This window comes from Bactrocera oleae, chromosome 5 (assembly GCF_042242935.1).
Source record: "Bactrocera oleae isolate idBacOlea1 chromosome 5, idBacOlea1, whole genome shotgun sequence".
NCBI classification, from domain to species: Eukaryota; Metazoa; Arthropoda; class Insecta; order Diptera; family Tephritidae; genus Bactrocera; species Bactrocera oleae.
Window position 1 is genome coordinate 30,715,573 of NC_091539.1, and position 27,411 is coordinate 30,742,983.

General features: G+C 33.6%; 2 protein-coding genes across 16 annotated transcripts; one reads left to right on the top strand and one right to left on the bottom strand.

Annotated features, from left to right (window-relative positions):
- The first annotated feature begins 6,924 nt into the window (after positions 1-6,924).
- LOC106616672 (odorant receptor 2a) lies at positions 6,925-11,335 on the top strand. Its single transcript, XM_070110391.1, has 3 exons — positions 6,925-8,251; positions 8,331-8,691; positions 11,219-11,335. The coding sequence occupies exons 1-3, from the start codon at positions 7,482-7,484 to the stop codon at positions 11,267-11,269; spliced, it is 1,182 nt and encodes a 393-aa protein (XP_069966492.1). The 5' UTR covers positions 6,925-7,481; the 3' UTR covers positions 11,270-11,335.
- ewg (DNA-binding protein Ewg) lies at positions 11,321-27,012 on the bottom strand. Of its 15 annotated transcripts, XM_036371930.2 has the most exons (9): positions 26,750-27,012; positions 17,726-18,738; positions 17,458-17,661; positions 16,906-17,193; positions 16,445-16,576; positions 16,231-16,375; positions 15,967-16,094; positions 12,869-12,947; positions 11,321-12,808 (listed from the first exon to the last, which is right to left on the bottom strand). In XM_036371930.2, exons 2-9 carry the CDS (start codon positions 18,506-18,508, stop codon positions 12,678-12,680), a joined length of 1,890 nt encoding a protein of 629 aa, XP_036227823.1. In that variant the 5' UTR covers positions 18,509-18,738; positions 26,750-27,012; the 3' UTR covers positions 11,321-12,677. The 15 variants fall into 15 exon arrangements, with proteins under 15 accessions (XP_036227823.1, XP_014088949.1, XP_014088953.1 ...); XM_014233474.3 differs by lacking the exon at positions 12,869-12,947 and having other exon boundaries at positions 26,750-27,011; XM_014233478.3 differs by lacking the exon at positions 12,869-12,947 and having other exon boundaries at positions 17,732-18,738; positions 26,750-27,010.
- Positions 27,013-27,411: the final 399 nt, after the last annotated feature.

Genomic DNA, 27,411 nt, shown 5'->3' on the forward strand with positions numbered 1-27,411 from the left:
TCATTCAGATTTTCAAATTTCGACTGGCTGTCCACCAGATTCGGTAGCAACTAGTTAGAAATTATCAAAATAATATGTACACTAGCGAACACTCAAGTATGCACAACAAAGATGAGATGATCATATGATTGTAATGCCTATTTAGTTGCCTATCTTAAAAACGCACAACGCTGTAAACTTTCTAGTTTGTATTGGTATTTTAAGGTTGTATGGTAGGATCTACCAACAAGAACGACGTGATGGTAAAATGAAATAAAACACTCAAAATAGGTTCAGAGTTTTTGTTATGCTGATAGGGTTATGGCATTTATGATTTTAATAAAATATCGGCCAAAAGACCACCACTGCTCCGTTTGCCAATCTCCGCCCGTTTAGCCAATTTGATTTAATATACCTCCAGAGAAAATTATTTAAAGGCGTTAAATCGCATGATTTGGCGGTCATTTCACTGGGCAATTTCTCGAAATTAACGAGTCGACAAACTTGCACGCAATGTGTACATTTTTAGACGTAAAGCATGAGGCGACGCATCGTCTTGTTTTAAATAGAGATCGTAGGCGTCGACTTCATTAAATTTCTGAAAAAACAGTGGGTCAACATCGTGTTATAACGCTCGCTATTGATGGTAACGGCATTTCCTACCTCATTTCGAATGAAATAAGGCGCGATAATGCCGCCATACCACAATCCGCAGCAAACGGTCAATTTTTGGAGATGCAGAACTTGACTCACCCCAGTTTCGACAATTTTGTTTCTTGGCGAAGCAATTAGGGGTTAGGAGTAGTCGGAATTTTCAAAAGATAAATTTTATTTTGCATTTTCATTAAGTGTAATATCTTGAAAGTATTCTCTGAAAATTTTAAGGTGATCCGATAATTATTTTTGGAGTTATTCGACAAATAAAAATGAGCGCTCGGGCACTTCAAAGCGCTCGGGAGCAGATAGCTAGCGGCAGCTGCAAGAAACCTTAAATGCATGTTTTCAAAACTATGTTTTTTGAACTGGTGACAACTGTAACTCGAAAACCGCTCAGCAGATTTTAATGAACTTTATACAGCTTTTAGAATACATAATAAACTCGGGCCTGATCGAAGGATCTTTTTTTCCAAAAAAAATTTTTTTTTGAAATTTTCGTGACTACAATTCAAACATTATATAATAATACCATATTACTACTTTTGTAAAATAACATGATTTCATAGCAAAAAAAATTACTGAAAATTCTCACTTTTTCGTGCCTCTGACTACCCCTAATCCCTTTAGCCAGAAATGGGCCAACTGAGAAGATGATTTTTCGATGAACGGGAATTTGTGAATTTTTCGGAGAACGCAAATTCGTAATAGCATTGGACAACTTCCGTGCGTTGTACCAAAGTGAAACGTGACATAAGGTGTTACATACAGTTAGAATTTTCAAAAAATCGATTTATGTTTATTTTTTTTCGTATAACAAAAAAAAAAAATAACAAGTATATTTAAGAATACACACAGAAAATTTCATATCGTTCCGGTGAATATTTTCGAAGTTACACGCAAATTTGAAACGGCGTTTCAGAGTGCTTGGAAGTACAAGGTCGGAGCGACAGCGACTACCTGAATCCTAATCTCCGAAGAAATTATTCAGATCGGATGACTATAGCATATAGCTGCCATACAAACTGAACAATCGGAATGAAGTGCTTGTATGGAAAACTCTTTCATTTGACGAGGTATCTTCACGAAATTTGGCATGTATTATTATTTAAAGCATTAATGTAATCTCCGAAGAAGTTGTTTGGATCGGATGACTATAGCATATAGCTGCCATATTAACTGAACGATCGGAGACAGAAAACTGTTTGGTTTTTTAATTTCAGATGATCCAGTTCAGAGATATCGTGGTCACCGTAAAATGTCTTTTTTGAGAGGAGCTCTCGGAGATCAGCTGCAGCTCTTTTCCAAATAAGTATTTTTTCTAGTACTAAGTCTAAAATATAGTTGAAGGACCCCATAACATGTGTATACATTTTTGGATTAATAAATTCAAAAGTTTTCTCAGAAAAACTTCTGGAAAATTCGCTATTTTCGGCCTTCTAACTTTACGTAATCCCATAAAACCGTAAACAAACATGGCCGACAGGAGCTATCAAAATCACGTCATCCCTATTGGTACATTTACGCTTTACATTTCTACCAGTCAAAATTTATCTACAAACTCATTTACTTAACCCGCTTAGTGTATTCGTTTTCCGTTAAGTGAAAATTTATTATGTCTTCGATTCTCCAAAGCTTTAAGAGTGGCTAATAAGACAAGCAACTAACATAAATAACAGATATATAGTAAAAACAAGCTTATACATACACTTTAATACTATAGTATAAAAATGTAGTTCTAAAGAATACGGTGTCGTGTATATTTCCGAAAAACAGTTTAAGTTGCTCAAAATTAATCTTATCTTATTATTTAGTAAGTCACAAGCAATTTTAACAAAGCGATAACACCCTGTAAATCAGTAAACACCCTTTCAGTTACTACTTTCAAGATATCAAAGAATATTGTAAACTATTAATTTTCGTTTGGCGTATTTGATATTTCATTATCATACCAAGGAAATATATTATATAGGTACATCTAATAGAAACAAGAACTATTTGACAAAAACAAGTTATCTTTTAATCTAGCAATAATAACAAAGGAATGAAAAAGTGCAAGCGTATTACATACTCATTAAGCTCAAGAAAGTGTCAGGCAATCATAATGAACAATGACTCTGTACACCAAGCAAATGATGTCACGCAATGCAGCATATGTTACATACACGATTTCATATTTTGCGCCTGAAAATAAATAAACGGAAAGCAGGAACTTAAAGTACAATCAAACTTTTTCTATGCTTTGTACAATTATACCACTTAGAGTTTTGGACCGCTATTAATTATAGTTCACCTATCAGTTCATTTTCCTTCATAGGGATTTATTAAATTCGAGTGTATTTTTTTTATCGGTATCCGAAGTTTAAGTTTATCTAGATTTTGAGCTGCACTAATAAATCCAGTATTAGTAGCAGCTTTTCATTATACATTTCATGTAGTATTCGAACTGGGTATTTATAACTACATTGAATTCAAAGGTCATGATACGAGTCTGATGATGTATAGTATATATTTTAGAGTTGGTCTAAAAATACTAATATTGTTTTTTGCTTGGTACCGCCTTGCAGTTTTCTTTTTTTTTTATAAAGGATATCTCAAAATTAACGCAAGATTGGAATTAAATAGAAAACACAGTTTTTAGTCGTTGATTGTAATTTTTTTACTGAGTCATAAAGTACATGTGATAGGGTTATTTATGGAATAACACATCGGGGAAATGGCCTTCACGGCTTTCCATACACACTTTTTGTCGAAATTTTTCATAACTATTCTGCTTATATGTGGCCGAATTTCATTGACGCATTGGTTGTGGGCGTGTTGTAATTGACCTGTGGTTTGAAATAATCCCATAAAAAGAAATGCAATGATGTTAAATCAGATGATCTTGGGACCAATTCTGATAACCAAAACGAGTGAGTACACGACCTGGAAGTGTCTCATGTAGTAATTTAAAGGTTTCCCGGGCTGCATCACTGCGGCCGATAAGCTTTCGTTTCGCCGCATTTCCACAGGCATTGTAATGCATTGCTAACCATCTGTCAAATACATTGCCATTGAGGTTGGCAATGTTCTTGTGCGGGCATTTGCTATCATGAAATAATCGTTCTCGAAATGGCGTCGGGCGTCGAAAAATCTATTTTTTTCTACAAGTGTATATTTTGGAAAAATAAGATTTTATATTATTCGACTTAAATAATTGTTGCCTAAAGGTTATTTACCTATTCAATAATTAAATACGATGTGATATTTACATATGTTAACAATTATTATTATATAACATACAAATCTATGTATTTAATTACTATTTTTTGAATTTATATTTTGAATATTACTTTGATAAATTGCAGTTTACGTAACAAAACATTAACATTTCATTTCATTTTTTGCTGGCATCATGCCACCGAAGCTATGCATGTACATGTTGCCCCTTCAAAATTTGTGTGCAAATGAAAACAGCTCCATCAAAACACTAAAATGACAGTTCAGTGCTAGCAATGTATGGCATGAAATGTATTTATACATAAATTGCAAAACATTAGCAATGTGTGATCTCCATTGGCAACATTGCTAGTAATTCGGGGTTTTAGCAATCTATAATTGCCTGTCGAGATGCCCCTTTATTTTTATACTCTCGCAACCTGTTGCTACAGAGTATAATAGTTTTGTTCACCTAACGGTTGTTTGTATCACCTAAAACTAATCGAGTTAGATATAGGGTTATGTATATATAAATGATCAGGATGAAGAGACGAGTTGAAATCCGGGTGACTGTCTGTCCGTCTGTCCGTCCGTGCAAGCTCTAACTTGAGTAAAAATTGAGATATCTTTATGAAACTTGGTAGACATATTTCTTGGTACCGTAAGACGGTTGGTATTGAAGATGGGCGTAATCGGACCACTGCCACGCCCACAAAACGCCATTAATCAAAAACTAATAAATTGCCAAAACTAAGCTCCGCAATAAGATACAAGACTGTTATTTGGTACACAGGATCACATTAGGGAGGGGCATCTGCAGTTAAAATTTCTTTTTTAAAAGTGGGCGTGGTCCAGCCTCTAATAGGTTTAATGTGCATAGCTCCTAAACCGCTAATGCTATAGTAACAAAATTTAAAGCAAATGTTTTTAGCACTTCTATTGACGGTGAGAAAATAGTTGAAATCGGGTGCCAACTCCGCCCACTCCCCATATAACGGTACTGTTAAAAACTACTAAAAGCACGATAAATCAAGCACTAAACACGCCAGAGACATTAAATTTTATCTCTGGGATGGTATGAGATGACTTTATAGGAACCGCGTTCAAAATTAGACAGTGGGCGTGGCACAGCCCACTTTTAGGTGAAATCCATCCATCCCATATCTTGAGATCTGCTTAACCAATTTCAACAAAATTCGGTACATAACGTTATTTTCATATTTCTATGTTATAGTGCGAAAATGGGCGAAATCGGACTATAACCACGCTTATTTCCCATATAACACCATTTTCAATTCCATGTGATTCTTTCACTTTCCACTATGCATATCAAGCAACAATGATTATATCGGGGTAAAACTTTGCGTGAATAATACGTTTAAAGTATGCCACCTTGTGACCAAAAATTGTCTAAATCGAACCAAAACTGTTCAAGCTCCTAAGTACTAAATATGTGGACCCCAGTGCCTATAGTTGACCTTCTACCGAAAATATCAGTCAGTCCACAAAGAAATCTCAAACGAGTATACCATTTGACTTTGCGAGAGTATAAAATGTTCGGTTACATCCGAACTTAGCCCTTCCTTACTTGTTGAAATAATGTTTAATAATGAAGACAAGTTGTTCTATCATGTAACGACATTTTTACTAAGCCTAAAATGTCAGCTGTCAATTTGTTTTTTTTTTATGGTCAAAGTCTCAACCAATTCCATTCCTATTAAGCGCTACCCCATAATTTTAAAGAAAGCTTGTCCACTTAATTTCACTAAAATATCACACATTTTGGCAAACCTAAAGACAGATGGGAGGTCGGAAATCACCATATAGGGTGCGAGTATATTGGGGCCAGAAAAGGTCCGGGTTGATTTCACAAACTTTTGACATTAGTCAAGTATAATCGGGAACATATTTTTAAGCAATTTTATGAATATATAACTCATACTCTGACCGACATATTCGGCATAAGGTTTGTTAGAATAAGGAAAATCATTATCTGTAGTATATGGGAGTTTGAATAGTTCGTTGAGCAATTTTGCATAGTATTTTCACGACAAGCTTTCACACGGAAGTTCGAAAATCTTTCAATTAGGTATATGGGGACTAAAGGAAGAAGGCTTTAATAGTTTTTATCCGATTTAGACAGTTTTTGGTCACAAATCGGAACATTTCTAGGGCACTATTCGTACGAAGTTTTATCCTGCCTTGAATGGCTGTTGATTTGTATTCTGGAAACAGAAAGAATCAGATGGAATTTAAAATTGTGTTATATGGGTAGTAGTTAGGCATGGTTTTTGTCTTATTTTACACTGTCATGTAGGAATATTAGGATAATATTTCTTATCGAATTTGGTAGAAATCGGTTGAGTAGAACCCGAGATATGGCTTTTCACCTAAATGTGGTCCACGCCAAAATATGGGCCACGTCCAAATTTGACATCGGCTCCTATAAAAAAGATTATAGATTTATCGCAGTTTTACTCTTTTTTTAACAAAACCTTTATATGGTGAGTGGGCGGGGTTATAATTCGAACTCACCTATTTTCAGGAAGTGGGTAGGGAGGTCAAAAGTATTCGGCCGGAGCGAATTTGGTTATTATATAGTAGCTTGAAGGGTTTATGATATATGTACATTAAATGTATTAGAAGGCTGGGCCACTCCAACATCTAAAAAATGTTGTACTAAACAAACAGCGTTGTATTTAATTGGGGAACTTAGTTATGCACTTTATGAGTTTTAGCTTAATGGCGTTTTGTGGACGTGGCAATGGTCCGATTCCACCCATCTCAATTTTTACTCAAGTTATCGCTTGCACGGACGGACAGACAGACAGTCCCTCAGAATTCAACTCGTCTCGTAATCCTGATCATTTATATACCTATATCTATATCCATATCTATCACGATTAGTTTTCAGATGGAATTTAAAAGCAAACAAACAACCATTAGGTGAACAAAACTATTATATGGTACTCTGAAATAACATGTTGCAAGAGTTTAAAAACAAATTTGATTTACGAAATTTATATTAGAATGTTCAACATAAGCTTTCTGTTATAGTGGTCGTTTGAAGTTTACTCTACCATACTTTTCATAAATATTTTATTTTAAGCTAATTCTATGTTAAGGAATGTACTCCAAAATTTTAAATGACCCTCAGTAAAGACAATGTTATTAAACTTTTATACCATCCTCAATATATATCCTTCAGGTTCTCCTCAACAATCAAGGATTTTTAAATTTGAGAAGAACGATTAACGAGCTCGATAACTATTTTAAATATTAAAGGCAGATATTCGGTTCAAAAGCTTTATGTCTTAAGGTAGATTCCTGAAATTTGGGAAAACGAAATTTGAAATTTATTGTTCATATCAGGAGAGATATATTTCCTATTAATAATAATATTTGATTTAGTATCATCATTTCCTTATGTTGAAACAAACACTGGGTACAAAATTGCAATCGAATATAAAAATAACTTTGCAAACAACTCTTTTTCTGAATGTTTGGCACCAAAGTACAAGGTCACTTCAATTAAATATTCGCATTCGGAATGTATTCGTCATGTTGACGTGAGTATTAGGTATAAAAGGTTCTGCGCCATGAAAATCAATGTGAGTTGAAATATTGACCCTTCTTTGAAAACGTGTGCAATGTCACTGAAAATCAATAGCTGGGATGCTTTCAAGTACCACTGGCGCGTCTGGGACTTAAGTGGCTTTCGAGGACCGCAGAAACAATCAGCTTGGTATATTCCTTATAAGTTGTACACAATTGCAATAACATTATTATTTCCGATCTACTACCCTACATGTTTTACGGTGGAGAGTTTGTTAGCAGATAACCTGAACGACTTTTGCGAAGTGATCTACATAGCCATGGCCGACTTGACACTTAACATCAAGTTCCTCACATTATTTATTGTACGTCGACAATTGTTGGAGCTCAGACCGATACTTAAGCGCTTAGACGCACGTGCGAAAAGTGAAAAAGAAATTATTGTTCTACAGGATGGCATTAATTCGGCTAAGAAATGTTTTCTAATCATTTTACGACTATTTTATAGCGCCTTCGTCACCAGTCAGTTAATGGTTATTTTCTCATCAGAAACACGTCTCATGTATCCAGCCTGGTATCCCTTCGATTATCAGGCATCAAAGATCAAGTTTTGGATTGCGTATGGTTATCAAACGCTTGGGTTTCTAGTACAATGCACACAAGCCTGCTCGGTAGACACCTATCCGCAAGCCTATATGCGTGTTCTTACCGCCCACATTCGGGCGCTATCGCTACGCATCGAACGAATCGGTCGTAAAAATTTCAGCAGCGCTTCTTCAGAGTTTATGTGCTTAAAAAAAGAGGAAATGAAAGGAAATTATAATGAGCTCGTGTCATGCATCAAGGATCACAAAACGATCATAGAGTTCGTATTTTACTTACCTTGTGAATATGCTATATACATATTTGTTGTTATCATTTGCTTCTGCGTTTTTCTTCTTCAGGCTGTTTTCGACCATACAAAAACCTATCTCCGGCACATCTATTGCTCAGTTCGTTTGTACTGGGGTGGCCCAGTGCACCATAGGGGTTTATATGCTGTATGTTGGCTTTAATATTTCTATTATGTTGAATATGGCCGTCTTCTTCGTATCAGTCACAATGGAAACTCTAATCCTTTGCTATTATGGCGACCTGTTCTGTCAGGAATGCGAGGAGCTTTCAAATGCCATTTACAATTGCAATTGGACAGTTCAGAGCAGTGAATTTAAAAAGGCATTGTGTTTCTTTCTTCTCCGCTCGCAGCGTGTGAACGTCTTAATGGCGGGCAATTGGATACCAGTAAAACTGCCAACATTTGTAATGGTAAGTTAGTGCCGTTTCAGACAGGGATGCAAAAGAGTCTGATGTTTTTCAAATTTTCTTTTGGTGTCGCTCTGGGCATTCACACGGTCAAAAAGAGTCCAGCAACTCGAGTCTAGTTTTTCTGCATTCCTTTTCACAAAATGTTCGTAAATATTTGTGCGGTTCGACTGCGCAACACCGCGCAACACTGCGTGCTGCGTATTTCATTTGTATGTTGAGATGATGGTCACACATTTTGCATGCAATGAATTACCATGAATATGGTAGAACAATATGCATAATACAAGTACCTACCCGCTAAATAGTTTCAAAAAAATACTAAAGACGGGAATTCCCTAATCCACAAGAATGTATTGAATATCCGCTACTAATATTTTCAAGGCCAAATTTATAATAGGAATTTCCTAATCTTTAAGTATTAAAAACTCATAATTTCTTTACTCCGTATTAAAAATTCATAATTTCTTTACTCCATAATCTATATCTTAATTTTCTCCTTATTTACAATTTGTCATAATATTTCTATTATTCTATGCATACGTATTTGCATATTACATACAAAAATAGATAACAGAACTCAAATTTGCGATCGAATTCATTTGAAACCGAGCGCTCTTGCAACCATTCAAAGAATTTGAAAGTGAAAAGGAATGCTGAAAAGGGTAGCAGCGAGCTGTTACGAACAAGAACACAAAGCGTGCCACCCGAACACGAGTGGCACGGTCCCTTCGTCTTTCCTCGTCATCCCCTCACCCACAATAAACTGGTATGAGACTCTTTTGCGTCCCAATGTGAAACGGCACTTAATAACAAAATTGGTCAAAGAAAGAAAACTAATTATATTATATATCATTGATATTATTATGAACACAAACACATTCTTATTCAAGACTTTAGGTTTTAATATTGGTTAGAATTTTATATTTATCGCTCTCTTCTCTCTATCTTTTTGAACGTAAATAACAAATCATTATGACGGGTATAGTATTTAAGGCAAAGTATTTTAAGTTTTCTAATATTATATATTCCATTTGAAAATCCTTATATTAGGTATAAGGCGGCTAGGGGAAGTACTGACCCATTTTATCAATTCTTGCCACCAGGCCACATTATAATCATAAAGAGATACTCTCTGAATGTAAAAAGAATATGGTATCTGAATGTCATTAAGATATCTCACAAAATTACCGATATTTTCGATAAATAGATTTAAAAATGCTGTTAAATGTTATGAGAGAAATCTATCAACACACTGATTAAATTGGAAATCAATATTGTCTTTTTTGTTTTTCACTGATAATTTTCCTTGATATAAATTTTTCGTCAATCTTTTATTACTGGCGAACTATCATTACTCGATTTTAAAAATTTTATTGACATTTATAAATATTGTTTTTTTCAGATCCATAAGTTATTTTCGTTTAAAAAAGGAAGCATTTTGTTTTCTACTAAATGAGATAAAGTAAAAGCCGTACCTCCTATATTAAAATGATGCGCAACTCTCCACTTCTTTTCTAACGGCAGATATCAAAAATGAAGTGGAATTGAATTTAACGTTGGGGTTGCGCTACCTACAACATCTATAGTTGTTAAGAACGTTTTAAATATTTATTATTATTATATATTTAACTCAAAAATGGCGTTCCTAAGAATAATTGAAAGCATTCGACTTCTTTCGTTCACAATAGTTGTCTCTTTGTTTTTTCTATTCATTAGTACAAAATAACCGATCAAAAATAGGTTAAAATTATTTAATATATAGTATTTACCTGCTCTCTACTTTGCATTAACATTTTTCCAAAAGAAACTGCTACGAAGCAGTTGTAGTTCCTTTATAGTATATACTACTCAACCCCACCGACACTCAGTTGACGGATTCAGTTGATATCGATAACCGAATTTTAACACTTCAACCAAAATGCAGTTGATTTGAAAACTGTAACAAAGGCTTTATATTCATCACAGCGTGGAAAATATTTTATCTGAGTGGGTGCAATCCAACTAACGAGTCTCTTCCTAAGCAATGATGGAAATGATATTCAGGCGTGTTGTGGAATCTGATAGTTGTCGGAATTATAATTGAAACTGATAAAAAAAATGTAGTAGGTGTCATAAATTCATATATTATTGGTTTGACCAGAGAATGTTAATGAATAGAGAAGGCGCAAATGTTAGCTGTGCTAAAATGTTAACTTCTATAAGGGAACATCGAAAACGCGCAAGTTCGAAAATAAAATTTCACCATTCTATCAATTTACGCAATGAACTACACCAGAGAATGTTAATGAATGACACCATTGAAAATCAGAATTGGTTGGCAATTCTGACAATTACGCAAATTTGTCTTGGATTCTACAACATCCCTGATTGTACAAATTCGCTTCCATTTTACAGTATTATTACTATCTTTTTTGTTTCATACGGTCAATTACATACATTTATGCAAAATTTGTTAAATAACAATTTTTTATTGAAAATATTAACCACCTTGAGTAATATATATCAACAATTTTTATCCTTATTTCAGGTAGTGAAATCATCTTACTCCATATTCACTCTGCTAAGCAGTTTTAAATAAAGTTTAAAACGATTACTTGGTACCATTTAAAAGTGAAACAATTGGCGGGAATAATTTGGAGTTTTTATATTTTATTTGAATTATTTTTATAAAAATTATTTCCTTTTATTCACATTATCTGCATAAACTATGACACTAACATTCTAAGCTTAATGAATATAATAATATTTAGTTATTCTTCTGGGAGAACTTTCAATTAGTTACAGAAGTACATACATATTGGATTAATCGATTCACAATCACTATAATAAAATGACTAGTTCGTTTCGATATACGCAATGTAGTTGTAGACTAAATTGCAATAAAATAAAGAAAAATTAATTTTTTTAAATTACAATCGTTAAATTTTTGACTAGAATGGGTTATAGAATTTTGCACAATTTTTAAAACTGTCAAACAAACAGTTTTCCAACATTTATAAAGTTATTTACACCCTAAAGCGGTATATATGATATATAAGTATATGCTATATATTAAATATATTTTGTTTTCGCTTATTGCATATGTTTTTGGAATATATTAGGAAGGTATTTACAAGAGGACTTAGTAGGAATATCATAAATGTTTCAATTATTCATTATTTAAATAAATATTGCAAAATAATTACATCTAAGTTTATTTTTTGTAACGCCTGGGGTAATTTTGTGTTGAAAAATAAGTTTTTTAAATCTTTTAATTTTATGTTTTCAGAAATATTGTATGTATATATAATTGTACGCGTATTTATGTATTTATGTGTGTTTTGTACATATATATGTCAAGTATAACACACAGGATTACTTTGTGCTACTAGTTTTTCAAATACATATACTTGTATTTACGTTTCTAGTATTATAAATAATCAAATTAATTATAATGAATATTGAAATAAAAAAAAAACTCAAATAAACAAGTTAGAAAAAAAATGTTAATGCATGATTATTAACATAATGAGTATTCCAATGGATATATTATTTGTAAATAAAATATTTATAAAAAAAATTTCCGCGTTATCGAATACTTTCTTGACGTATTGACTTATGTATATTGTTTTGCAAAGTTTAAAGCTAAAAACAACTGTTTTTGTATCTTAAAAATATTAAAAAAAAAAAAACATAATATATTAACAAAATATGGTATTGTGTACAAATAGTTTAAGACTACCTCTCAGGTACATTTAATTCTCTTATACATATGTATATACCAAGTATAACCAAAGAGAATCGCCGAGAAATCATACAATAACAAAATAAAAAGTTTGTAAACAGCTACCACAGTACAAATAAACATATGGAATCAAAAAAAAAAGTGCCATTAAAGATGGAATCCTTCTTTTATCAACACTTTGTTTTGGTAAATAACTTATTGCTCCATTATTATTGTGTCCTCAGCCTTGACATTGCCTCCGGTGATTGCCTCCATTGCTTTGCTAAGGAGTGTTGCATCCTTGAGGCTGACAACTTGCAGCACTTGCGGTTCTGTTCCGGGCGCACCCTGTATCAGCATCTGCTGCATGCCTGGCGAAACAGTTATGGTCTCCAATTGTTCGCCATTTTCCACCTAGAAAACAAATCAAAAAGTTTATTGCAGCATAAAGATATTATTGGAGAGATTACATACAGTGTTCCCATAATATATAATAAGTAATACATACAATTCCAGGTATGAAATTTGTTGTGGAACTGTAAATGAATACCAACTGGAATAAACAAAAGATTTAAATAAAAAATTCATACTACAAATCAAAAACAATCTTTCTCTGCTCTTGCCACTTAAAATAAGAAGTAAAGAATGAAATAATTGTCGTTGTTTACATTTCAAATCAAATATATTGGTATTACTATATATTTACAAATAATCAAAAAAAAATATTATAATATAGTTACAATAATTTCAAACAAATCGAACTAAATATTAATAAGAAAATATGTGTATGTGTAAATTTTCAAACCGAAAGTATTAATAGCTACATTGCAAGTATATTCCAAAAGTTTACTCAAATTGAAACAACAATCGCATATAATACACATAAGTAAATTAAATAAAAAGTTGAACAAATTAGCTATTCTAAAGAAATGTGTCATTATATGTGCTCGAATTTTACAAGGATTTAGAGACACACATACTAGCAACAAAATAAATAATAATATATACAATTGCACTTACTATAGGTCGTTTACATTGCAATTAGACGACAAGCAGGGTTGCGATTTTTTGAATTAAAAAAATTTGGATTATAAATTCGATTTTCAATTTCCCAAGAATTTAAAATTAAAAATTTAATTTTTAACCCCAACATCTTAAATTAAATATATATCCCAAATATCTTTGATTAAAAATTTAGAAAATACTTTTTATTTTTAAAATTGTAGCAACTTTTTTTTTTTTTTTTGAAATTAAAAGCTTGAATGAGAAGGGAATATTGAAAAGATTCACATAGTTCTAACTGAAACAATATAATTAAAAGCAATTAAACATCAATAAGATAAAAAGAGCTAAGCTTTGTTGATATTTTAGTAAAAATAAGCTTTTCTTATCATGAGATAACCAAAATGGTAGAACACAAAGTACTTAAAGACAAAAATATATATGTTTTTCTAATTTTTTTTTTATATATTTGGAATTAAATTATTTGTTTTTTTAATCTAATATAATTAAAAATTAAAAATTAATTTTTAATCCGATTTTGGGATACATTTTTCTTTTCTTTTATTTTAAAATTTATTTTTTTAACTATTTTTTTAATTCATTATTTGCAACTCTGGGAACAAGACAACCAATTTATAGAACAAAATAATTTTGTTAGATTAAAATATTCCAGTTATATGTGTCATTTCCAAATTTATAATTTATAACAATTTTAAAAGCAACCTGTACTTCGATATTTTCATTGACTATTTAAGTTGTTGCCAATCTAATCGGCCTAATATTTCCTAACATATGAGATGCTGTCAAACATTTAAAATATGTTATATTTATATATTTATGTATTAAATGTATATGTAGAATACAACAATCAATTAAAGATTTTATATTTGGTTTTGTTTCGCACTAGCAAGTGAGCTCATTGACGATCAATTCGTGATTTAAAATAATATTAGTACATATTTAAACTAGGAACATTTCTAATTACTTATTTCAATGTGGGTTCGTTACATAAACTTTGGTTATCAATTACAAATTATACGCTAAATGTCAAAAAAAAATTTAAAAATATTATATATGTTTTTGCTTTTGTGTATTTGCGTGTGTATACATTGCATAATAATAGAATACAGCTAAAAAGTGAAAAAAGTCGATAAAATACCGCTTATGCAATGTGTCTGCATATATTGTATAAATGTATACATACAAACAATAAAATAATAAATGTGAATTAAACTATGCAGCAAACAAAAATACAACTAACAAATAAAATTAAACAACAATGGCAAGTATGTTTCACAAACATTTACAAATTAGAAACGAATTAAGGCGCTTCTAGAGTTTCTGATATGATTCTAAGTTAAGTTTAATTTCCAAAGCGCAAAACTCCTTACATTCAACTCTAAAGGCACTTAGTGGCTCACTACACATCCCCCATTAATCATTGGGTATTATTGAGGGAGTTTACAGCTCCTTAAACATAAACTTATTTGAATGTGTTTGCGATTTGTTAATTATGTATGTATGTTGACTAGAAACAAAAACACCGTTGTGAGATTGTAAATTGTGGATTACTTTGGCTAAGTTTTAAATCAACAAAATATGCACACATACATACATACGCACATATGCATATATGTTTATAGAAATATATAAAAATAGTTTGTAATTTGTATTTCTACGTTCTCTTTTCCATCCTATGCATTCGTTTAGATTCTTTAGTTTTCTAAGTTTTCAGTTTTTATACTTTTCCCTGGCATGCCTACTCCTAACATATTTCTATTTGCCTCTGAGCCTCTACCATCGCCAGCACCACCATCATCTTCATCATTGAGCACATTATCACTGACGCTCGAACCGTTTGCTTGATTATCCAAATCGTCGTCTAGAAAATTTATATTGCCCTGAAGTAGGGTTTCGGCTGCACACCTCTCCTGTTTAACGGGTGGTGCCTTGCCAAAAGTTTGTTTACGGCGTTTGTGTGCCCCCTTTTTGCCCGCCGTTCTTGTTGTGGTTACATTCGCACCACTTCCACCAGCTCCTGTTTCAATGCCGTTCGTACCGTTAGAATTTGCACTGCATGTGGCTGTAGGCACACCGGCGGTGGCCACCATAATAGGCAATGACAGCGGCACTACCGCAGCAGCGTTGGCTAAATTCCCAAACTTGTTGTTGTTATTAGTGTTTAATGAGTTGTTATTGTTTATGGTTGCAAAGCTAGCGGCGTTAATGAATATTTTCGCTGCGCCGGAAATGGCTTGTAATTGTTGTTGCCTTTGTTGATGGTGTTGGCTGTGGTCGGCGCGGCTAATTTGACTAGATGTATTATTACTTAAATTACACTGATTAAATATTTGGCAATTCGTAGCATTATTATTGGCTAAATTTGTTTGGCTTTGATTCGCTGTCGAAGGCAAGGCTGAAGTTGGCGCTGTTGCAATTAGACGGGCGCCCAGCCCACCTGGTGCTGCTGTTAAGGTATAACATTGAAAATGGTTTCTACTACTGTTGGTAATGTTGTTGGTATTGTGGTTGTTGCTTCTACTATTACTACTATTGGGACGAGAATCTACCTGCATCGGTGTGATGCACACTGTGCCGTCACCGTTTGTGTGAATCTGTTGTATGTTGGCCATCATGGACTGGTACATGGATGCAGAGACCGGTACTGTTATCATGTTGCTCACCGAAACGGGATAACCTACAAAAAATTGCGTTTTTATAATTATATACATTCTATTGGATGTTAATGAAAGATTTAAGATTTATGAAATATTTTCTTAAAGAAGTTCAAAGAAAGCACTCTCTGAGGTCTCTGATCACCAAAAGTTTCTCACCCTGTCCATCTTCAGCAGTTATATAAATCTGACCATCTTGAGCCACAGTCGCCTCTGTCAAGTCCACAGTCATATTTTCATGACCATTGACATCGCCTAAGCTTTGAACTGTCTGTATAGTAGCACCGCCCTCGCCTTGATGCAGCTACATAATACACAGTTGAATCAAAAAAAGTTTTCGAAAAACAGTTTTAAATTCAAAATTGACACTTACGGTGGCTACACCTTGCACCTGCGCCGTTGTGCCATCGGGCAAAGTGATTATTGGGTTATTCGGGTCCACTTGTATCAAAGACACTGTGCCGTCAGCATTTTGTATTGTCGATAGCACCGTTTGTGTGGTATACTGAAAATAGGTGTGAAAACAAAATATTTCTAATTTTTTGTACCAATTCTTTTCATCTGATCAAATATATGTAAACAAAATGCAATTAATAAAAGTAATAAACAAAGCAGCGCAACCAAAAGTAACTAAAAATCGTAAAACACTAAGTAAGCAGTCAAAGTATACACAAAAACAAAAAAATGTTCATTGTTAATTATAGAAAAAAAAATTCAACAAAATATGCATTTGTAAAACTCATATTCATGAAATTAATCAAATAAGGTAAACATAAGGCGCACAACATCAAAAATTGAATTTGTAGAAATTGCTACTTCTTTGTTAGTACGAACATCAACATCGCCCAAAGTCAGCGGTTCGATGCAAACCTGTGCGTTTGCAATACTCTGTGCGACAGCGGCATTGGCCTGTTGCTGTACCTGTGACGCCTGACTAGCCGTTTGTACCGGTGCTGTGCAAATTTCGATCTTAGTCGAGGCTGGAAGCGTTGCGGTGGTTGTTATGTGTTGGTTGTTGGTGCTTTGGATGATTGTAGGCACAGCGTTGCCTTGCGCTTGAGCGTTGGCCGTGTGCGTCGAGATAACAGTGCCGGCGCTGTTGATCTTTACGACATTCACTTGCTATGGGTGCATCGATTTATTGGTTATTAGTCGAGTTTTAGTTTAGTTTTTAATTAAAAGATGAACATTTAGCGTTCAATGTACGAACAGATTAGCTAATTTATATTCTACTATACTTAGACCTTAGCTTACACCTTAAAAATATATACTTTTACATACAAACTATAATATTTTACTATAGTATTTCACACGAATATCTATGATATTTTTCCCATAATTTGTATTCTTAGTAATCAGTAATATAAGTGTAATATCGTCACTTACGTTTGTTGTATTAGTTGAGGCATTAGCTACCGTCTGTATAGTTGTTGATGTTGGGGGTTCGTGCTCATCCATCTCATCGTCCTCCTCGCCTTCCAGCATTTCGATCTTGTCTTCATCATCGGCAAAAGTTGGCAATAGATCCTCTCTTCCGTGGTATTTGTAACAATTGATAACGATTTTTCGCAGAGCATGAGTCCAGCTGATCTGTAAGTAAAAGAAGGGCATTATAATTCAAAGTGTCAATTTAGTGCACGATGGAATGACGCACTCTCACCTTCTGCTTGTCATCTTCAGAGCGCGCGTCCATGCGTACATTTGCCCAAGGCAACTCTTTGGGCCACCAAGGCGGTCGAGTAGATTCACGTCCCCAACCCGGCTTGCCGCGACCAGTCGAGTATTTCAGCATTAGCGGAATGAATGCGCGCAACTGAGCCTGCGTCATTTTCTCCACTGGCGTTGGTATACCATCAATAATTAAAGGTGGTAGCTCAAAAAGTGAGGGATCGTCTTGCGGTGGCGGCGGCGCTTGCTGTGCGAGTGCATTTTCCAACTCATCCATTACAATGTTCTTCAAATTGCGCACCACATCCTCCAGTGGTTTGGCACCAAAAACTTTGTAACTGGTATTTGGCTTACCGGGTGTTGCCACCAGGACCACGGCTTGTTTGCCCACCCGCCCAGTAAATTCATAAATTATACCGCGCAGTTTTCGCAATAATCGATTTTGTTGTCGTTTACGCACCGATGGATTAGTCTCGAACGAGTGTGCGCGTTTTCGTTTTTTCGACGATGCAATCGCTGCTGCAGCTGCCACTCCCACTGGACCAGCTGCGGCCAATTGGGTGGCCACATCATCTTGCACCGTTATATGTGCCAGATCGGCATCGTCGTAAATACTATCATCACTGTTTATCAAATCATCATCATCATCATCTGAGGCCATGCTAAGTTGACCGTCATCCAGCATTTCGATTTTGTATGTTTTGGTCGTCTGTTGGGTAGCGTTGATACTGCCAGTGCTGGTGCCGGTTGAAACGGTGGTCACATTCATTTTATACTTTACTTTGTCGCTTTCTTACTTAATCACTTACTCAATTACTTTAAAATTCTTACAGCTATACTTAATTTACAGCTATTTTACTTTATTGGGCTCCTGGCCCTATCTTTGGTTAGATTTCCACTGTTTCACAGAGTGACTACACGTGGAGTGACATTTGCAAATATGTCATACCCGCAGTAAGGTATCGCGGTTTAAATTATTTTATCAAGGACGAACTGGATCTGAAAATATTGTAATTGAAAAAGTTAGAAATGATAGCAATCAGCAGGCCCATAAAAGACATATTATAATATATTATACAAAACAGGAAAACCATGCAGTAAGAGCTAAGCTTAGAAGGAACCGGCACTTTCTAAATTATAATTAACACTAAGGTTTCTCGTGCAACATCATAGAGATCCCTTTAAGTCAATGTAGCTAACGGAAATCAGTATCTTCGTCATATAACTACACAGGTAAGGTAAATCCTCCCAAATCACAATATGCAAGGTGAAATGTTCTCGTTTAATTTTATTAGAATATCTAACATTCTTGTATATACCTATGTACCATATAAATATAAATATAAAATCAACCGAAAGTTAAAAACCATTATATTAGTTATATGTATGTAGGCTAAATTAAGTACTGTACCGCTTTTCTATCTACTTCACTCATATCAGGAGTTGGCTCTTAGTTTTGTTTATATTATATTTCTTTTCAAGTAGGTGGTTATGGTTCGATTTTGCCAATTTTCAAACATATTGGTTTGAAATTTAACCAAAAGAGGGCGGTCCCACACTTTTATCCTGAATTTTGAACTGATCGATCAATAAGTCTAATATGTCAGTTCCCCTTATTCGAATTTTCAGACTTTTAGTTCATAAATAGTTTTAAAAACTACTGTTATATGTTAAAAATAAAATATTATATGTGAAGGCTAATATGTACTTAGTCGCAACGGTGTTGTAATTAGAATTACCTAAGCTAATTTGTACAGAACTGTTTCAATAATTGTAAAAATATTTCATGATTTATGATTAGATTATGTTGCTAGTTTTGCAATATCTGCATGCCTAGAACCTTATCAATTGGCAGGGATCAGCTCTTCCTAGTAAAACGAATTCTATATACTGCTTCGCTACCTTTAGGTTAAAGGGTATTTTTTTCTACTATTATATGAGTATATGTATCAACTTAATTTTCAATGAAAGTGTAGAACTTGAATTATTGGTTAGAAAAACAGTACTTAACACTTGTAAGTACCACTACCGTTCAAATTTCTCTCACGGTGGGTTCATACTTTATGTGTTTTTGTACTATATATTCTGCTGGCTGAACGGGTCGCAAATTAAAGGCGGCGAAAAATGCGCTGATATCTCATTTATCGTAGCAATTATTTCTGATTACGTTTCAAAATACACGGGGCCAGAAAAAAGCAGAGCTGCTTGTTTACAAATACATAGATGTACATATTACAGTGTGCCATTAAAGTCATGATACTACTGCAGGGTTGCGAATTTTTTAATTCAACTTTTAATTCCGATGTTAGGAACTAAATTTGCTAAAAATTTAACGACTTTTGTCGACGACGATTTGTTTTTCTTAATTTATAAATTAACTTTATCTACATTACTGTATGTAAAAGTTTTTTGTTATATTTTCATAAACATTGATGCTGAGAAAATTATGTGATAATTTTTTGTTTTGAAATTAATTAAAAATTATGTAATCTTTATATATATATTTCTTGTGTGCGTGTGTATGTCACTGAACTTCCCTAGATGTCTGGACCGATTTTGATGAAATTTTTTGTGTGAGTTCAAGGGGATTCGAGGATGGTTTAAATTCACAATATTGTCCACTGGAAAATGTTTATTTAACTAATTTTCTTAATCAATTAAAACGACTTCAAGTTTTCATTCAATACAGTTTCTACAATTAACATCTCTGAAAGCATTCTAATATACAATACATATTGACAAGCTATCGATTGGTCGGATTGTGATAAATATATATATAGAATGACATTAGATATTGTAATAAGTTTCTAATAAAAATTTTCATTAAAACGGTCTAATTGTTACAGCTAGTTTCAAAAAGTTTACATTTAAGACTTGATACAGGACAACGTCTGTCGGGCTTCTAGTTTACATATAAATTTAGGATCACCTGTTGTATCATGACTTTCATGGCATATTGTACTATATACACTGCCCATTTTCCAGCTTTGCGCTAGCTTTAGGCTTAATATACGCATACGCAAGTAAATACTATTCATATGTGCAGGTTTGTTTTTATTTTTAGTCGTTTCAAATATGTATGTAAATAAAAGATTATATACATATACTACATATGTTATAAATATATACGTAGAATATCATAGATAAGGGAATGAGGTCAATGCTCAGGGTGAGGAACTTCATTATATAAACATTTATTTGCGCTTGCGTGAATCGCCCGTACAACTACCAACAACAATAAATAATACAAAAACATAAACAGTTTTAGAACAAATGAAACACTTTGCAATATATACATACGTAAATGTAAAAATATGTATGGATGTATTTGGACATGAAGACTCTCAAATTTTTATAAGCTTTCATGTACATGAAAACATATGCTTTTTTTACATTCGGATTGTAAATTTATATAAGTATGCTTTTAGATTCATATTAATATATATTTAGTTAGTAGACACGTATCTCTTTTTACTACAATTCCTGCTAGAAATAGTTGAGGCATAACAAAACAAAAAACGAATGAAACAAACACTATGAAGATACATAGATACTTGTAGTATATAAGTACATATATATATATATATATATATATTTAGTATATTTATACATACGCGACGGTCTATTTTATTTTTGATGTGAAAACTGGCAGCCACAAGAATTTACTCAATTTTATAAGAATTATGTGGCATTCGTTCTAAGAATTTATTAAATGGGCTTTTGAACTGCGCACAAACTCATTTCACTATTGTTTTAACATTTCACACAAATCTTTAACGCAAACGCACTAGCGTGACAACCGAAATTCAAAGACTTCCACACAACGACGAACCACCCCACAGACTGAGCGACGGCGCATCAAGCGCACAATTCTGACTGGAAAAGGTGGAAAAATCAATATTGTCATGCGTCAGCATAGTCGGCCGCGCTCTCGCCGAACGGCTGCTGTCTCTGCTACTGGGGACTCGTACGGTATAAAACGATTGTAATGCAGCAGCGCCGTCACCGACTACTTGTATTCTACCACCCACCCCATTTTAGCAACCCTCACAACATAAGGCAATGGCGCATGCACTGCACCCTTAAGGCACTCGTGTGGCTGACCGCTCTGTTCATCCACTCCCACTGGGTATCACATGAGCTTTAAGCTTGCGCGACGCGTTGTTCGGTGGTAGGTGAGAATCACACACATGAACATGTATGTGTGTATGTATGCTGCGGTTACAAGTGCCTTATGAGCGAGGCTGCATTTATTCTCTAGACAGGAGCCAAAAGCAGATACATACAAACATGCGAACCAGAGAGTAATCAAAATCGGCTTATGCAACTTGCAAGGCACACGAGGGTCCACACTTACATATATATAATGTTTGTATTATTGTAAGCAGACACATGGCCAGTAGTTGCAACATGCATATTGCGCAAAAGCTATGCAAGAAACTCTTCCAGCCAATTAATGCGGTCTGCGCCGAATACTGAGCTAATATATTAGATGATTTTATCTTTTGATATTTTTCCATATTATTTCTTTAATTTGCGTCAAGAAGTTTTGAGTATTTTCTATTTTAAGACATCTAAAAAGATTTAAATGAAATATCTATGAATTGCGAGAACGTTAGTTTATTCGTTGTTGGCTTCTGTTGGCTTGCACTGCTCATGTGCGCCGGTCCGCGTATTATTTTTGAAAATTGTAAATAAAAATCATCTCAAACATGCTAACCTACATACACTCCACATGTATGTACAAACATACGGAACTTACATACTTACGTATATTTTTACGAGCTACAAACGGGCGATGGAGCATGTGGAGAACGTCTCCCACAGCGCCAAAGCACTGCCTGATACAGAGCTATTCAGCCAACGAAGTAACAGCCCACTCGCAGAAAAACAAATTTAAATATATATATACATACTCATATGTGTGTGTATACCTATGTATGTTTGTGCATATGGTCGATTTTTATTTAGACGCGTTTTTATGCTTATTTGTTGATTTTTATGCTTGTGTGTATGGATATGTTCATTTATGAGTATCGAAAAAGTGAACTAACCAAGCGCAAACGAAAAATCAATATCTAGAACACTTGCAGCGCAGCGCGGCACAAAGCCTTACAGCGCCGGTCGAGTCAGCGTTGGTGCGAGCTCTACGGCGCATGGGTCTCAGGGTGAATGACTTAAATGCACTCACTTGGTCACGGAAACACACGATAGAGGCTTATGTACTTTATTGGTGCGCCGTTTTCCTGCCGCCACCAATATTTGGCCAACACAGCGCAGCACTGCGTGCGTTTGCGTGGCACTGTTGAGGTTGTTTTCGACATCAAATATTAAATACACACGCATATGTACACATGTCGTGCAATGTACTACCTTGCGTGTGGAATTTCCAATTGGAAAACTGTACTTGACTGAGAGCGACTTTCTTCCACCAGCTACCATTCATTGGTAAGGGGGTAAACAATCGAGCCTTTGTACCTACCCTTCAAAACTCATAGATTTCACACATGCATACATATCTACAAATGTTTGCATACACAAATACATACATGCATATTATAAATACATATATAAAAATATAAATACAATCATAGCTTTTTTAAAATTCGTTCTCATGAAAATCTTAAAAAAAATATATATTTACAAAAATATAGCAATATTAACGAAAAAATAAGATTTTCACTGATAAATATTATTTTTGTACCGGAAAAAATATTCTTCAAACAATTTTATAGAATGCTGTCGAGCTCCATTCCCCTTACGCAGACCCGACTAAGGCGGGAATTTTAATTAATAATTTGTTTTGATTTTCATATTTAACTTTTAACTTTTTGTTTATGCAAATTTTTGTCTGTATTTTAAGGAATTATTTTAAAAGAAGAAGTTTTAAATACATACATGCATGTTTAACATGAATTTTTATGTTTCTCTGTTAAAAATCCAAAAAATAATTTGAGTATTTTCGCTGAAAAGAAATGACTTTATTCTCAATTTGTAAGGTGAAATGTTCTTATCCTATCTTTGTTCCTTTGAAGAATAGCATTATACGAAATACATGGTTTTTATACATTTTTACCAGTGCACCAAAATTGTTTCTTCTTAAAATTACTATTCGAATAGTTGCTTTGCTGCGAGTATTTGAATACATACATAAATAAAAATTGCTTGAAATCCAAGCAGCATTTGATTTGTGCACAAAATTTTATTATTGAATATTTCACTTTTTCAATAAAAATAAGAAAATGAATGACGCTTACTATTCGAATTGTCGACAACGAACGGTTAACCGGATAGTCGAAAATAAGCGGTTAATCGAATAGTCAACGACTTACGACTATCCGAATATTATTATTCTAGTAATGTCCTATCCGGTTAATCCGGTTATTCGAATACCCAGAACTCTAGTACATACATAAATCTGCATGTGAGCATTTATGTATGTATGTAACCTTGTTTGCTGGGAAAGCGCTGTCACAAGGGTAGCTTACTCTCTCTTTTTCACTCTCTGACTGGAAAATTTTTCAACCCCTATGAACTATATCCAACTGGAAATAGAAGAACAAAAGCAGAGAATGTTAATGAATTCATTTACGTTCTCTGTCCATAGTTGATACTCCAATATCCAAATACTCAATATCAAATAAGAATTGTTGTTGTGTATCAGTTCACAAATAGAATTTCTGGTCTAAAATAAAACTAATGAGAAAAGTATTAAGTTTGTAGTTTTTAAGAAATTTTGTTCAGAAAGAAAATTATCCCGTCGTTCAAATTCAATTTTTTTTATATATATAAAACCACGAAACACCTGAACAAAGCCAGAATATAGAATATAGATTATACTATAAGTTATGTATCTAATTTATGGAACTGGTATATTTCTGACCGAAATTTGACCATTGTCATATTCGACAAATTAGTTGATATCGCGCTTCATACTAGATGTAGAGAGTTGGCGAAACGTACCCTTAGATTTTCTGATTTTGGATTTTTAAATATTTTTTAGTGAAAACAATACAACATTCTCGAATGTCGTACTTTAATTGGTTTATTTATGGAATTTCATCGTCAATACATCGTCACACAAACATGTGCGTTTTTTACGAATTAATCTTATACCACCTCCCACCCCCTTAAAGGACCTTGGTTTATTAGGATAAAATAACACACTAAAAACTCTGCAAGTACAAATTCGAGTATAAATAAATGGAAATATGCAATTAAAGTAATGATAAAGGAATAATATTTTTAAGGAATAATAGACTATAATGTAACTGCACTAGATGGACTAGCATTTATGTTATGCTATTGCAAAAACAAAACAAAACGAGATTTAATGAAGCATGAATGAATTTATATTTCTATTTAATAGGCTTTTCAAGGTCATGAATTGCTTATGCCTAAGATACAATTATATTCATTTCGTTTGCAAGAAATGTTTCGGTGAGATTGTAAGTGTGTATGTAATATACATAAATATATTTCAACTAATCCTTGTCTTGTTGTAATCCGAAACATTGTTTTATTTTATTGCCAAACAATATGCTTGTACAAATGTAGACTATGTATTTAACTTCTAGATTGTATAAAAAAATAGTCCCTAAGCATGGTACAACAACTAGTGGTAATTAGCAAAGACCAATAATTTATAAAGTGTTAAAATCCCGTTTTTAATTGATATATTAAATATGTATGTATGTACATATGTATATGTATATATTGTACATACATATGTAAGTTTATCTAGAGCATAGCTCCAAATACAATAGGGTGTTTTTATATTGAACCACCTGAACCAAGTTAGAGGGCATGATTTTTATGGTTCAGTTTGTAAGAGAGCTTCATGCTTTAATGGTCCGATATCGACAATTCCGACAAATGAGCAACTTCTTGGGAATTAAAGGTCGTATGCAAAATTTGTAATATATATCTCGAAAACTGAGGGAGTGGTTCGCGTATATACAGACAGTCAGACGGACATGGCCAAATTCACTCAACTCGTCATGCTGATCATTTATATACATTATTTTATGGAGCCTCCAAAGTTTCCTTCTGGATGTTACAAACTTCGTGGCAAACTTAGTTCAGGGTATAAAAAGTGTAATATGTTTACATATCTTGTATCATATATACTATTGCTTTCCTACAGGGTATTAGTTACACCAATATAATCGTTAGTATATTTGCTGTATATATTTCCACACATTAACACCTGATAAGCACAAGCAGATGCGTAGAAATATGTATGTACTACATACATCCATTTATATATAAATATGGTATACTACTATTTTTTTTAAATCAAAGTTATCTCATTTTCAAACTACACTATAAAAATTATTATTAAATTATGTATAATTACTACAAGCACAATTGTTTAATGCAAATATTATTTGTATATATACATATATATTAACAAGTATGTATGTAATTAATTGTGAGTCTTCATTGAGCATGCATGAATTCCGGACATTCGCAGAACCGCCAAGCGGTGCCGCGCCGGACCAAACATAAAACACAGCGCACCCAGAGTAACGTCGATAGCGCTCTATGACAGTCTTAGAATAACAGTCACAACAATAGCAACGAACACTAAATATACTTAACAATTACGATAATAAATGCTGACACGGTGTAAATTGTTAAAATTTCTGTGCAAACCCAGCGTCCACTAAGCATAAAAAAATTGAAATACACAACAAGTGCAATCGGTTATCTAACCAGAAAAATATACTACCGCACCTCGCCGAGTTTGTGCTTTGGACGAACCTGACGGACCGTATGCTCAAGCATCCCTGACAATTCGTGCCCATACAGAATTTTTTCAAGCACCAAAAACACAAACGGCATAATATTTATTACTTCTATTTATCACTAGCAGCATTTTTTAAACATATTAATTTATATATACATATATGTATATGTGTAGTTTTACTCCCTTTTTCCGTGGGAGCAGATCAAACTCAATAGGGAAAATCGAAACGTCTATCACGTCTGCGTGCAATATACGCACCTGCGTGTAATTTTGTTGACAATATTTCGTAGGTTTATTCATCATATTACATTTCAAATCACTGTACTGCACTTATCTCACATTGTACTGAATATATTGAGTAATTTTGGCACAAATTTCAAATTATTTCTACGTTTTCTACAAGAAAAATCAACATTTCCGAGCAGATGAAAAACTATGTTCAGAAAATTGTCCGAAGACTCGACAATACGAACCCCACAAAAATACGCCACAGCGAGATGGGCGATTGGGGCTGTATTACATTCAGTGTTTTTGTTGCAATTGTTGTTTGTGTATTTAAGATATTGCAGGGTGGTGGCGGGTGGCAAACACAGAACAGAGAACGTATATACAAACAGTGTGGCCCAGTTTCGACACACTATTGTCAGAATGAAAACAGAGTTGTGTTCCGAAAGGCAAAAATATTACTATGTGAAATTATTAAAATACTGTATTTAGAATGTAAATCATAGTATAGCTGAGTTGATTTAAGTAATATTAATGAGATTTTAATTTATATTTTTCATACATAATAAAATTATTGATTAATTGTTTTTTTTAACACCCGGTTGTTGACACCCGGTGATGTTGTCTTCTTCAGCAGCTACTAACAGGGCGTTTTCACCTATTATTCTTTTAATCAACTTCATTCATGAATTTAT